At 37.6% G+C, this 13,765-nt stretch overlaps 1 protein-coding gene across 2 annotated transcripts in view; it reads left to right on the top strand.

The window, feature by feature from the left end:
- ATP11C (ATPase phospholipid transporting 11C) overlaps positions 1 to 13,765 on the top strand; it is a 167,438-nt gene that overhangs the window by 118,572 nt on the left and 35,101 nt on the right. The window contains exons 16-22 of one of the 2 annotated variants that reach the window (XM_023521807.1): positions 46 to 117; positions 801 to 874; positions 2,581 to 2,684; positions 3,071 to 3,252; positions 5,049 to 5,312; positions 8,816 to 8,990; positions 13,526 to 13,628. In XM_023521807.1, coding sequence (XP_023377575.1) covers positions 46 to 117; positions 801 to 874; positions 2,581 to 2,684; positions 3,071 to 3,252; positions 5,049 to 5,312; positions 8,816 to 8,990; positions 13,526 to 13,628 — 974 coding nt within the window. The remainder of the gene's footprint in view (positions 1 to 45; positions 118 to 800; positions 875 to 2,580; positions 2,685 to 3,070; positions 3,253 to 5,048; positions 5,313 to 8,815; positions 8,991 to 13,525; positions 13,629 to 13,765) is intronic. The other variant, XM_023521808.1, reaches the window with a different exon arrangement.

Here is a 13,765-nt window from a genome sequence, read left to right as displayed (position 1 = left end):
CATTCTTTAGAGATATACAAAGATCTTTTTTATTGTTTTTGACAGGTATGGGTTCACATTTTTAGGAATTCAAAATGGCCATATGAGAATAGAAAACCAAAGAAAAGAAATAGAAGAGTAAGTAACACTGTGTGTTTGTCACGTCTTAACCCCAGTCAACCTTAATTGAATTTAGTAAGGGCAGCAAAGGAAACTGCATCTATAAATGTAGGACTCTATTATCCCACTTCAGAGTTTTATTTTATGTAAATGTAGTTGGAGGAGGAGAAAGACATTTTTCATCTGAGGTCAAAATGATTCGAGTTTAGTTCACATATGGGTCCAGTAGCCTGAATGAGAGTCTGTCTGGACTTTCTGAAATTAAGATGCCATTTCAGGTCTCCAACACACGGTGCAAGAAAAATCAGTGAACATATGTGCAAATTTCTGTCCAGAGCCCCTTTATAAGAAAATAAATAGATGATTAAAATAATTGGCAGGGTGGAACTATTTCTAGACCTGTTAGATGTGGTTTGGTGGGACATTTCTTTGTCCTGTATTCCTGTGTAGTCACTGTCTCCTTATCATTTTAAGTTCTATAAGGAGAGGATAGAGATACCCCTTAACCAGCACTGGTATTTTCTGACAGAATGTTCTAAGTGCAGAGAAATTTTAAAGACACAGTGGAAATTACCAGTTATACACATAACCAGGATTTTTTACCCAAAGAGGAGAGCTTTGTCCTCTTAAGATGTTTCTCTTGTGTTTTATTTTTCCCAATGTGGTCTAGGTATTTTACTTTTCTCATTTTTCTTACAAAGGTATGAACTTCTTCACACCTTAAACTTTGATTCTATCCGCCGTCGTATGAGTGTCATTGTGAAGACTCAAGCAGGTATGCATTTTAAAAACTTTTATTTTTTTTCCATTCATAGGTTTATATGTTAAAAATTTCAAGAAAGAAAACATTACATGTAGTAGTATATTATCAACTAAAGTCATGCAAAGCAGTAGCTTTTGAATTATATACCTTAACGTATTTATATAAAATACATATGTTCAGCTTGCCAAATTGTCAGTGGCAGAGCTCATGGTATGACTGTATATGCATTTTCTTGGAAACTGAACTCCTTTCCTTAGTCGTGGTGGTCCAAAGAGGAACTGAAAGGGTGACTTTTTTATAGTTCAGGATATTGACCAGTCACCATTAATATTTACATGCAGCAGCCCAGTACCATTGGGAGGTTTGAGATTATTAGCTGTAGAGTCCTTAAGTGTCGAGTTGCTAATTACTCCTCCCTGACCTTCCTCAGTCCCCACTGCTTTACACTTCTTGGAAGCAGATGAGCTAGAGACAACTTAGGGCAAACCTGTTGGGAAAGGGCATTCTGATTTCACTCCAACACTCTGGCATCTTCGTCTGACAGCAAAGTAGCTTGCGCTTTGCAGGGGAACCAGTACCATCATCCCAGGTTGCCCTATATCTTGGGGAAGAGCCATGGTGGTTCGGACATCTGCTTGGATTCAGCAGGACCCGTAGATGAAAACACCTGCTTCATTTTTGAGCTCTCAGAAGCCTCTGTGTGTGTGTGTGTGTGTGTGTGTGTGTGTCTGTCTGTCTGTCTGTCTGTCTGTCTGTCTCTGTCTGTCTGTCTCCAGGTGGTTTTTCAAAATATCCTTGATTTATTTTCTAGTAGTTTACTTGTTAGTATTAATTCTCAAATTCCTTCATGTGAGAATGGGAAGGTATAGCCAGACCCTTCAGGGAACATATTCCACTGTATTCATACTTTGTGGTGTGATTGCAGTCAGGAAAATGATTTCATTATATGAATATGGAATTTGTTTTGTGACTTTTGAACACACTGTATTTGAGAGTAAATGGGAAAAAAAACTTAACATTTGAAATACTTGCTGTTTTTACTTGTGCACATGCATGTAAGTGTTCTGCAAATGGTGAGATATCTGGGGAAGTGGCCTTGACCTCAGAGCAACTTTTTTTTAACTTGCTCTCAGCACTTTGCCTTACAAGACGAAGTATTTTTCTTAATGCTCAACTGTGATTACTTTCCTGGGTGCATGGACTGATATAACGCTGTACTTGTACTACCATTCTACAAAACTATTCTCAAGTTTCAGATAAAAACCATCAAGCTACTGTTGTCAAAGCTAACTTATATAGTTTATTCAAAATGATTTTATTTTGTTTGAGCTTCAGTTTGGTCCTTGATATCTGCAGGTATCACATGTACACTTTAGACCATGGTTGACAACATTTTCAAAGAGAATTCAAGATGCAGTTTCTTGGCACAAGCACAGTCTTCCATGATTTACTGGAAGGAAGTATATGTTAACAGAAGTGCATAAGGTTAACAGAAGTGTTGTAAGGGATTAGTTGTATCTATATGGGTCTTAAGAGGTAATGAATATTGTTCTGACAGAGTAAAGGTAAAGATGTTTCATTCCATTTGGGGTGAGCGTTGCAAAACAGGCTCAGGATACACAATAGCTGAGTATAGAGGCCACCTGAATAGTTATGTTATTAAAATATCAATACAAGTCTTTAAATTCTAAATCAAGTACTTTGGTTCTTTATTTTAGGAGACATAATTCTTTTTTGTAAAGGAGCAGACTCAGCAATTTTTTCCAGAGTGCAAAATCATGAAATCGAGTTAACTAAAACCCATGTGGAACGAAACGCATTGGTGAGCCTACACCCCTCCTCACAATAAATAGAGAAATGCTAGAGATGACTATGTTTATGGGATTGCTATAAATGGCTTTTAAGTGAATTTTAACTTGCTTTTATGGTCCATTTTTATATTTGAGGATTTAGTAATATTTCTTATTTTAATATAAAACATTATCCTAGAGCAAACTTCTCTTCAGAATTTGCAGCCTTAAAGACTCTTCGAGAATCTTTGTTTTATGTTCAGTTTTTCTCCCCCAAGAGATATTGTTATTCAAAACCTGATTGAATATTACCTTTCCACTTATAATCTGTAGTAGAGCAAGAGTATTTAAAAAGAGTGTGTGGGTTTTTTTTTCAATTATTATTTGGATAACAAGAGATCTCCTACTTTGCTTCTAGGATGGGTATCGGACACTTTGTGTAGCCTTCAAAGAAATTGCTCCAGATGATTATGAAAGAATTGACAGACAGCTCATAGAGGCAAAAATGTCCTTGCAAGACAGAGAAGAAAAAATGGAAAAGATTTTTGATGATATTGAGACAAACATGAATTTAATTGGAGCCACTGCAGTGGAAGACAAGTAACTAGAAAATGATATTTTTGTTATTTTAATGACTCGTCATTTAGCGTGGTCTCTGTTCAGATTGGTAATTTATTCTCAGATTTTGAAATCTTTGATTTTGCTTTGTCTACACCCCAGATTTTGAATGTTTGTAGGAGTGATTTTTAAGTTAAGTATTTGTGACTTAGAAGAATCTGTCACTTCTAAGATCCTTTGAAGATTTACTAAGCCATCCACTTATTTATGCAGATATTTATGAAATGGTCTTGTTATATGTAGAGAGCTTTGTGCTGGAGGCATCATTTGAGCTGGTGTCTCGTAGAATGGGTAAGATTTTGACAGAGATGAGCAGAAAGTAAATTCATGGTAGAGGAAATAACATGAGAGCTCAACCTGGTTTAACAGATTAGAGCTTGTTTTTGCATACTTTAAAATGATTTGCTTTAACTATATAGGCCGAACTCTGCCAGACATGTTTGTAGAGCTCTAGCGTTGCGCCGCCTGAAAGTTTTAGACTCAATATTTTAGGAGTCTCTTCCCATAAGCAGCCTGAGGTGACCTCTGAAAATGGTTTGCTATTCTCTTGACCCAGAAAACTTCATAAAGTCATGCAAATCAAGAGGTTCAAATCTTTGTGTTCGCTTTAAGAACGCTTGTGAAACTTCCCAGGCCATCAAGAGTATGCCTATCTGAAAAGCCACCAAGTATCTTAAGGATGTCACATTACAGAAGCAATGTGCCATTCCGTCGTTTATAGTGATGGAGTTGGTAGTTGTGCCCAGGGTAAAGAGTGCGGCTGGATGCAGGTGGGTGGCCCAAAAAGAGTGCCGAACTTTTTGCTGCACATGCTTAAAAATGCGGAGAGTAATGCTGAACTTAAGAGTTTAGATGTAGATTCTCTGGTCATTGAGCACATCCAAATTCCCAAGATGCCACACAGAACTTACAGAGCTCATGGGCACATTAACAACCCCTACATGAGCTCTCTCTGCCACATTGAGGTGACCCTCACTCAAAGAGCAGAAGAGGAGTTTGTGCAGAAGGAAAAGATATCCCAAAAGAAACTGAAGAAACAAAAAGTTATGGCCTGGTAGTAAATTTAGCATCAAATAAATGCTAACACAAGTTAAAAAATATACGTTTTAGGAGTTTTTTAGAAATTATAAATGCAAACTGTGAGACTTAAACAAAAAGTTATAAATATAGATTCAGCCACATTGGAAGGTACTGAAATTCTAATGGAATTCATTTAGTCTGATTTCAGTTTTATTCTCTTGCCAAAAGGAACTCAGAGAAAGTATTCTTTTAACCTTGCCTTTCAGAATTCTGCTTAAATTCTCTTTCAGGACGGTTGACTTTCCAACTCTTAAAACTCCTCAAGGGTAGGATTTACCAATTTCCCTCAACATCAATGTCTTTGGCCCTTTCTGTTTTGAATCATGTTAAATATTTGTATGGAGAGATATAAGGTATAATGAAATATGCTGAAGTAACAGTGAATAAGAATGCTTGGTGAGTTTCTGAACATTTTAGCTAAGAGTAATGATTCTCAATTCTGCCATTGGATCTCGGTTACATCAAGAGGTTTCATGAATTTTTTTTAAACCTCCTTGTTTGAAATTTAATCAGTAAAACTATGCCAGAGAGAACATTCTCGGAAAGAATATAGAGGCTATATAAGAAAACCAACTATGATAACCATGTCAGGACTCCAGAATTGCTGTGAATTGTAAAAATATTCTCTTTAACAAGCCATCTTACAGAATCTCTGTCAGGAATTTTTGAGGATAATAAGATTTCCTTTGTGTTCCCAGGCTGCAAGATCAAGCAGCTGAGACCATTGAAGCTCTACATACAGCAGGTCTGAAAGTCTGGGTGCTTACTGGGGACAAGATGGAGACAGCCAAATCCACCTGCTATGCCTGCCGCCTTTTCCAAACCAGCACTGAGCTCTTGGAACTGACCACAAAAACTATTGAAGAGAGTGAAAGGAAAGAAGATCGATTACATGAATTGTTGATAGAATATCGTAAGAAGTTGCTGCATGACTTTCCTAAAAGTTCTAGAAATCTTAAAAAGTAAGAAAGTGCATCAGCTTCTTATATTCAGACTTTGGTACAGATATAAATCACAGCTGTTTAGGCAGAAGGCTCCATTTTCTGTTTATCACTCTGTTTGCAGGTGTTTTCTCTTAATAAATTAAAACCTTCCCTGAGGACTGGCTAGTGGCCCAGCTGAGATTATTTGGCACTTTCCACCTTTCTTTTAATTTAAAAGAAAACCCTGCACTTCTCAAGATTTAGAAAACTAGTTCAACTTCTAAATGCTAGAGTCTGGGTATTTAGCATGATATTCTTGTCTGGTCCCTGTTAAGAAAAAATACTTCTTTTCACAGTCCCTTAAATTGAATGTAATAAAACCAGTCTCTATAATAGTTTCCATGCATTTCGAGATTCTAGAGCCATTTTCTATGTGTATTTTTGTGCCACAGCACTCCAGAGGGAACCAACTACTTGTTAACATGGACACTTTGACTCTGCTTTCATCTAGCTGCTTAGAAAGAATTTGTGGAACCTAAGGGTCTCAAGGAAAACCAGTGATACACAATAACTCAATGATATATTTTTCTACACCTACCATTGACCAAGGCATAGTCTTGTAAACCAGTTATTGAAATTTATCTTGGCCATAAGCAAACCAGTTTCCCCGTCAGAAATGCCATAAGATGTGCCTACACTAAATTCAAAGACCCCTAGATAAAACTTGTTTTCCATTTCTTGAGCACAGTGTTCCAGGAACAATGTTAAGCACTTTATGTAATTATTCTCTTTTAATCTTCACAACAACCCAGTAAGGCAATCTTATTTTCATCATTTTACAGATAAAGAAACGAAGGCCCAGAGAGGTGAAGTGACTTTTTCAAGATTACACAGCTAATAAAAGGGTGGAGCAGGTTTATCCAATTTCAGAGCCCATGCTATATCATTAACAACTATGTTCTATCTGCATCCTCATCTCTAGTGTTTAAACAAACTTTGAAAATGAATAACCCCCATTCATGAGGCTATGGCCAATTCTAAAACAGCTGTTATTATTCTTTTTCTTGGGCATCAGTAAGAATAAACAGGTTTTTATTAATTGCCTATGATAAATGTTTCCTTCCTTTAGCCAAATGGTACTTCTAAAAGCAGTCCAAATTACATGCCTTTTACTTGTCTATTTGTCTTAATCTGTTCAGGCTACCATAACAAAATACCATAGACTGAGTGGCTTAAACAGTAGAAACTAATTTCTCATATTTCTGGAGGCCTGAAGTCTAGGATCAGAGTACCGGTATGGTTGAGTTCTGGTGTGGTCTCTCTTCCTAGCTTGCAGAAAGCTACCTTGCTGTGTCCTCACATAGTAAAGGGAGGAAGCTCTGGAGTCTGCTTCTCTTCTTATAAGGACACTGATCTCATCATAAGGGCTCCATCCTCATGACCTCATCTAAACCTGATTACCTCCCAAAGGCCCCATCTCCAAATACCACCACACTTGGGCTTCCACATAGGACTTGGAGGAGCGGGGGGCACAGTTTAGTCCATAGCTCCATTCAGTAGCTCTGGGCACTTTTATAAAAGCCAGGGCTTAGAGAAAACTAAATTTTTCAGCTCAGAACATCCCTTCTTCCTGTCTCATCTGTTTGAAGTGGCTACAGTCTTTCCCCAGGTTACGTAGGTGTCAGACCCGGAATCACCTTTGCCAGCTTCTGCTCCTTTGTCCCTTCCATTTCAGATCAGCCGCCAAGCCTTATTTGTGTTCTTATTTTCACCACTAGTGCTGCACATCAGATTTGTAACAACTCATGCCTCAAATCCCATAAGCCCTACTGCCAGACAAGTGGGCTCAGAAACCTTTAGTGGTTCTCCATTACCCACAGAATCAGATCGTACCAAAAGCCTCAAGTGACCATTTCAACTTACTTTCCTAGTGCACCACAACATACGTTCTGTCTCCTCACCACTTTCTGCCCTGTCTCTAAAGTTCTATTTCAGATATCACACCTCACAAAGAACTCACTGTTCTTCCTGTGCGTATTTATTGTCCCAGTCACTGGATATTAACTAATATCTTGTTTGGTTTGGTAGATTCTATCATATATGCTTCTGTTACCCCAAGGAGATTTCCTATTCTCCAAGGAAAGAACAGTTAATAATTCTTTACATTCTTCTATATGGTCTACTTATAGTTGATGTTTACATATATTGTTTGACTATTGAGCCACTGTTTTCTGCACATTAAGTCAGCTCTGTGAGTAGGGGAGCAAAGGAGAACACATGATTGATATCTCTTTAATTAGTAAAAAAAAATGCTCATAAAATTATGAAGCAAAATATGGATAAGTACAAAATATTGTGGTATTAGCAGTATACACCCAAAAAATGGAATAAAAGATAGGTGAGGTATATTAGGTTCTCACTACTCAAAAGTCTGGTCCACAGAACAGAAGCTCCATTATCACCAGTAGCTTCTTAGAAATGTAAAATCTCATGTCCCTCCTCATACCTACTGATCAGAATCTGTACGTTAACAAGATTCCCAGAAATTTTAACAAAGATTCCTTTAAACATTAAATTTTAAGAAGCATCAAATTAGACAAATAAATCTATAGCGATGAGATCCTACTGTGTCTAATACTTCCACTGCACTGGTTCTCAAATGGCACCCAAGATTCCCTGAGCTAAAATTGACTAATCATTTTCTTTTTATTGCAAAAAAAAAATGTGTTAATTAGTAGAATTTTCTCAGTTGTAAGTTTTCCTCCATATGTTTTTCTTAAATACTTGGCACTGGTTACATTCATCTTTCTTGGCACCTAATATCTCTTAGTTCTGACTATGCATGAGAATCACCTACAGAGCTTTTAAAAATATACCTATATATAACAGCCCTGCCCAAGAGACTCTATTTAATTTGTCTGGGAATAGACCTCAAGTGTAGGCAATTTTTTAAAGCCACCCAGATGATTCTAATGAGAAGGCTATGGTCGAGAACTACTAATCTAGTATAAAATGATATTTAAAGAACATATACCATTATTGTATGGTATTTAATGAACACCATATATTTTAGGTACTCCATCTTATTTGAGAAGCCAGGTCTACTGATGGTTTTTGTCATTTGGGCAAATGTATTAAGAAAAGGTCTTCTGTGATCTGTATACCCCAAAGCCATTGTGTCTTTTCCTTGTATTGTTAAGGAGTTTTTAGACTGAGTTTTTACATTTGTCTTCATAACAGGGTTTGATCTGTAATTTCCAAAATTCACCTCCACTTTCTTTTACAGAGACTGGTTGCTAAATGTTCATTATTTTTATACCTTTTAGAACTTAATGTCATCTGTATGGGCAGCTTGAGTCTCAAAGATGTGATGAAAAGTCCCTTGTGCCTTTATTATTAGAGAGACGCTTCTTTAGAATTTACAGGTTCAAGAACCAGATTGATGATGACTCTTATCAGACCCTCCTCTTGGTAGTTTAAAAGAAATCAGGTTCCTAAATAGAAATTAATAGATTCAAATACAGCATGTTTTTCTTTTTTAGAGCATGGACAGAACATCAGGAATATGGATTAATCATCGATGGCTCCACATTGTCACTCATATTAAATTCTACTCAAGATTCTGGTTCTAACAATTACAAAAGCATTTTCCTACAGATTTGTATGAAGTGCACAGCAGTGCTCTGTTGTCGGATGGCACCATTACAGAAAGCACAGGTAACTGCATTTTAGTTAATGTTCCATTCCAGGGACTTCTGTATACACATGTGCAAATGTTCATTTTACTTTTAATTTGTTTATTCTTCAGAGAGCCATTATTACCTTATTACACCTTCCCTGGCTTCGTCCTATTTGCGGTCAAAGTCAGCAGTCTTCCTACCAAATTCAGTTACACCTATGCTTTACCTTATTGTTCCCTCAAGCTGGCTGTCTAGTTTCTCACCTTCCAAATTTCTCTAATGAATGGCTTGGTGCCTGCTGCCTCCATTCTGCTGCTTCTGCCTCCCCTATTACGTTAGTCACATGCATTCTTTCTTCTCATCTTACTCTGTCGGATTGCCTGGAGGAGAGCAGTGACCTCTTTACCGAATTCATCGTGCTGTCTTCCATTCTCCTTCTCAATTCTCTGCTGCACTTGACACTGTCAATTATATTGTCCTTAAAGCTCTCCTCCATTGGTTTATGTGATGGTCCATGGTCCTGACTTTTTCCCCCCTACTTGTCAATCTAGTGTCTTCTTATTTTTCTTTCATCCTCTGCCTTCTCTCTTATTATCAGTTTTCTCTGAGGGTAAGTCTTCCCTCTGCTTTTCACCTATAGCCTATATCTAAATAAGCACATCCATTTCTATGACTCCCGTAGATATAGCTCTGATCTTGACTTTTCCTTTTCATTAAGTCTCATATTTGTAGCTGCCTGCCAGATAGCTCCATATGGAATCCCCACTGTCACATTAAATTCTAGTGTTCAGAACAAATTTTAGAATTTTCTCCTTCAGGCCAGTTTGTTTTGTCTTCGTTATTCCTGTTACCAGTGCAATTTTTCTTTTGCTTTCTAAGTCTCCAAACTACTTCTGACCCTGCTCTTCACCCTTACTCCCTGTATAGTCACCATGTCCTGTTGATTCTACTTTTTGTCATAGCTTTCATTTTGGTGTCATCTTTTTAAACCTTTTACCTCCAGTCTAGTCCGAGCGCTTACGACTTTACAGGCAAACTATTTGATTGAGTCTCCATACTTTCACAATTCCCTCTTCAGTTTCCTTCCGCATACTCTCAAATTAATATTCTTAAAACACTACTTCTCTCATCATATATTTTTGCCCACTTTCAGTAGTTTCCTAGTCCCTCAGGATAAAGGGCAGGTAATTCATGTGGCACTCGGGACTCACCCTGTTGGCCATTAATGTGTGTCTGCATACTTTGTGTCCACCATAACTCCCATATCCAGTGTGAACTGTTCCCCCTTTATGTTCTTTCTACATGACATGTACACGCCAACTTCCAGAGCTTTTCTTATATCATTCCTTCATCTGGAATTCTCTCTGAATTCCTCTTGGCCTAACAAAAGTTTTAGTCATAATAAAACCCAGGTCAAGGGCCACTTTACCATATGCATTCTTTTCTAGCTCCTCCAGCCCACATTGATCTGCTTCACTTTGCTTCCTTATACTCATAGGGTCCAAGGTACTTTAGGGTCTCAGTTACATACATTTTTGCTTCTGTATATACTGTATTCTTTCATATGTGTTGGTATTGCTTCTACAGATTCTTCAGCTACTTGCTCTATACCCAGGGGATGACTGTGTCTTTGACTTCTCCTTTACACATACCCCACCTACTACTACACACATGCACGCACACACATACACACAGCCCATCCTAATATAGGGCATTGTTTCTGTCTACTTTCTTGTCACTCTCAATCCCCACTGCAGTCAGGTGTTTTTTTTTTTCTTTTTTCAACCTTCAGAGCCCTGGTTAGCCTTAGCTGGTGAAGCACATCCTGCCAGAACAGTATCTTCTATGGATACTCCTCCAACCACATATCTGTCCCTTTAGTCAGAGGCAATATTCCTTCCCCTCCACACACACACACTGCCTTCATTATCTGTTGCTCAAATTGCTCACCTTAGTTTTGACCATTCCATTGCCAGGTCAGTGTCTGAATTCCTGACCTCATGCCACTTCTCCCACCCAGATTGTGAACCCCCTTGTCATTCAGTCTTTGGTCTGTTTTGTTTCTCTCACTCTAGTCACTTCTTCTGGGCTATCACTTACTTATTTGGCATGGCCATATAGATGATTTTCAAGTCAGTTCTCCAATCCAAATCTTTACGATTCTACTTTACTTCTCTAGTTGTTAACTGAACATATATTCTTGGGTGTGTCATTATCACCTCAACTCAGTCTTCGCTAGAGCCCAACAGTCATTTTCCTTGTCTTTTTCTACATCTGTTATTGAGCTCACCGTACCTGCAGGTTTCTAGATTCAAAACCTCGAAATCTCTGTTGACTTCCCCCATACTTTACCCTTCCATGTGCTGTCAGTCACTAAATTCTGTCCATTTTCTAATATATTATCTTTTCCATCCGTTCCTTTCTTTCCATTATCTTCCAAGTCTAGGCCTTTAACAGCTCATTGTATTCCACCTAACTTCTCTCTGCCTGCAGTCTTGCTTTTCCTTCCCATTCCTCCTCTACCGTGGTACCACTTTCAGAATATTATTCCCTGTTGATCTCACCCTATTTGTACCTATCCATTCCTCCTGCGTGAAAACTCATCAATCTGTTCAAGCCAGATCTATTTTCTAAACAAATGCTCTACTTACCTGGCTATATTCCTTAGAACATGCCATTTTCTTTCTTTGGAATACTCCTTCAGCCCCATTTTCCCCATCCATGCAAATCTTCCAAATGTTTTATGATTTAGATCAAATCACTCTTCTGTGAAATCATTTCTGATCACTTTGGCATATAGTGTCCTCTTCCTTCTGACATCATAGACCTTCTTATGTAGATGACTTAGATAACAATGTTATATATTCTCATGCACAGATTATCGCATATTGTTATCTTATATTGTTAATCTGATTACCTAATATTCTTGTATCCATTCCTTATCTCTACTACTTCATCATCATATGCTTAAAGTATTTGACCAAGCCTTATATCTTTTCTGGTATTTACACATTGCTTTATATATTGAATTACATGCAGTTAATAGTTGACCAGTAAGTGGATTTTGGTAAATTGATTTCTTTTTCACGAAGCTGTCCTAGAGAAGTTCCTAATCCAGGTGACCTGGGGCTCAGTAAAAACTACATGTTTATCTAAATCTTTCGTTATTTTATAGTCCATGACTATATGTCCTTTTATCTTTCCACAAGGACAAGCTTTCGTCTTTTTATTCTATGCAGAAGCTGTCACCCTTAATAATTTCATTGCCTTCCCTAGACCTTTCCTGGCTGCAGTTTTTCTTCTTTGAGGTGCAAATCATCACTGCACATAGTATAACAGGTGCAGTTAGTTTAACAAGTATTGTAGCCCATTAAAAACAAATTTAGTTGGGGTTCTTTAATTTTATCTTTGATTCACAGATTATTTCTGACGGTCTTATAAAGTTTTTTAAAAGAATGCAGATGAGTGGAGGAATTGGAGGAAAGCTGGCATTTTACAATAACATCATTTTTGTGTTAAATGGAATTGGATGTGGGTTTTTTTTTGGTATGCTATTTAATACTAAATAAAACCTGACTGAATTTTGTTTAAAGAGATTATAGAGTAGTTTAGCCTCGTATAAATTATTTTTAATCACTTCAGTTATGTTTAAAATGGATTTTATTTATGTTAACTGGTGAAAGCAATTGTGAGGACAGAATTTTTCCAAGACATTATTTAGATACTTAATTATATAAGCTTTTTAAAAGCTGCTAGATTCTAAGGGGTTTTCAAAGTTGACACATAAAGCAGTCATTATCTGAAACATAGGGTGGGAGGACAGCTGCTTACCCAATACACTTCTCACAAGTAACTCCACCAGAAGATTGATTTTATTCAGTACCTACCATGAACACAGCATTGAGCTGCCTCGTGCCATTGACACCTTAAAAAGACACTCAGGGAATAGTGACAAGGTTTTTATATATATATCAGATATCTTTCTGTAAGTCCATTCACCTTTAAGATGCCTCCTTCTAAAATGCAGCTACCTATAAGAAAGATGAAATATTGGGCAGTGGGAGTTTAGTTGACAGCTAGATGAGTGCAAAAATGTAACATTAGATAAGTCCCTAGAAATAAGGACTTATGCCCTGAGGGGGAGGGACAGTGTTAGCAGGGAGGAGAGACAGAGAGGTTATCAAAAACATTGTTCTCCCACTTCCCACTTTTGTTGCATGGTACCCCAAATCAGCTTTCTGGTCTCCATTGTCACACATTCAACACCCGATCTGAAATGAAGCAATGAATGACAAAAGAGGGAAACATGTTGACCTCTAATATAGGTAGGAAGCAAGGGTTTGGGGGCAGTACATACATTCACAGAACCAGAAACAAATGGGTGCTCGTGTTAACATTTTGAAAAGCTGTGTTCTGCCTCTGAGAATTTGAGGCTATTGTACATATATACACAAACTACCTTTCTTCTTGGAAGGCCTCCTTTTACAAGTGTAAATGAGGCATTTGCCCCTAATGTAGTACAGTCTCACATTCTTTGACCTTTTCTATACTTCTTTTGTACTTAATGTTTAGATTGTCAGAATGGTGAAGAATTTAAAAGGCAGCCCAATAACACTGTCGATAGGCGATGGCGCCAATGATGTCAGTATGATCTTGGAATCCCATGTGGGAATAGGTAAGAAATACCTAATGAGATGGCAGCTATAAGGTACCAGAATTGCCTTTAGGTAGAAGGTCTTACAGAGAGATTGTTTTGGTTGCTCATCCCAAATTCGAATTTGGGGATGATAATTGTTGATTGAAGGTCCTCAT

This window comes from Pteropus vampyrus, unplaced genomic scaffold (genome assembly GCF_000151845.1).
Source record: "Pteropus vampyrus isolate Shadow unplaced genomic scaffold, Pvam_2.0 Scaffold318, whole genome shotgun sequence".
Classification (NCBI taxonomy): Eukaryota; Metazoa; Chordata; class Mammalia; order Chiroptera; family Pteropodidae; genus Pteropus; species Pteropus vampyrus.
Note: the sequence above shows the minus strand (reverse complement) of the source record. Positions and strands in the feature narration are given on the sequence as shown.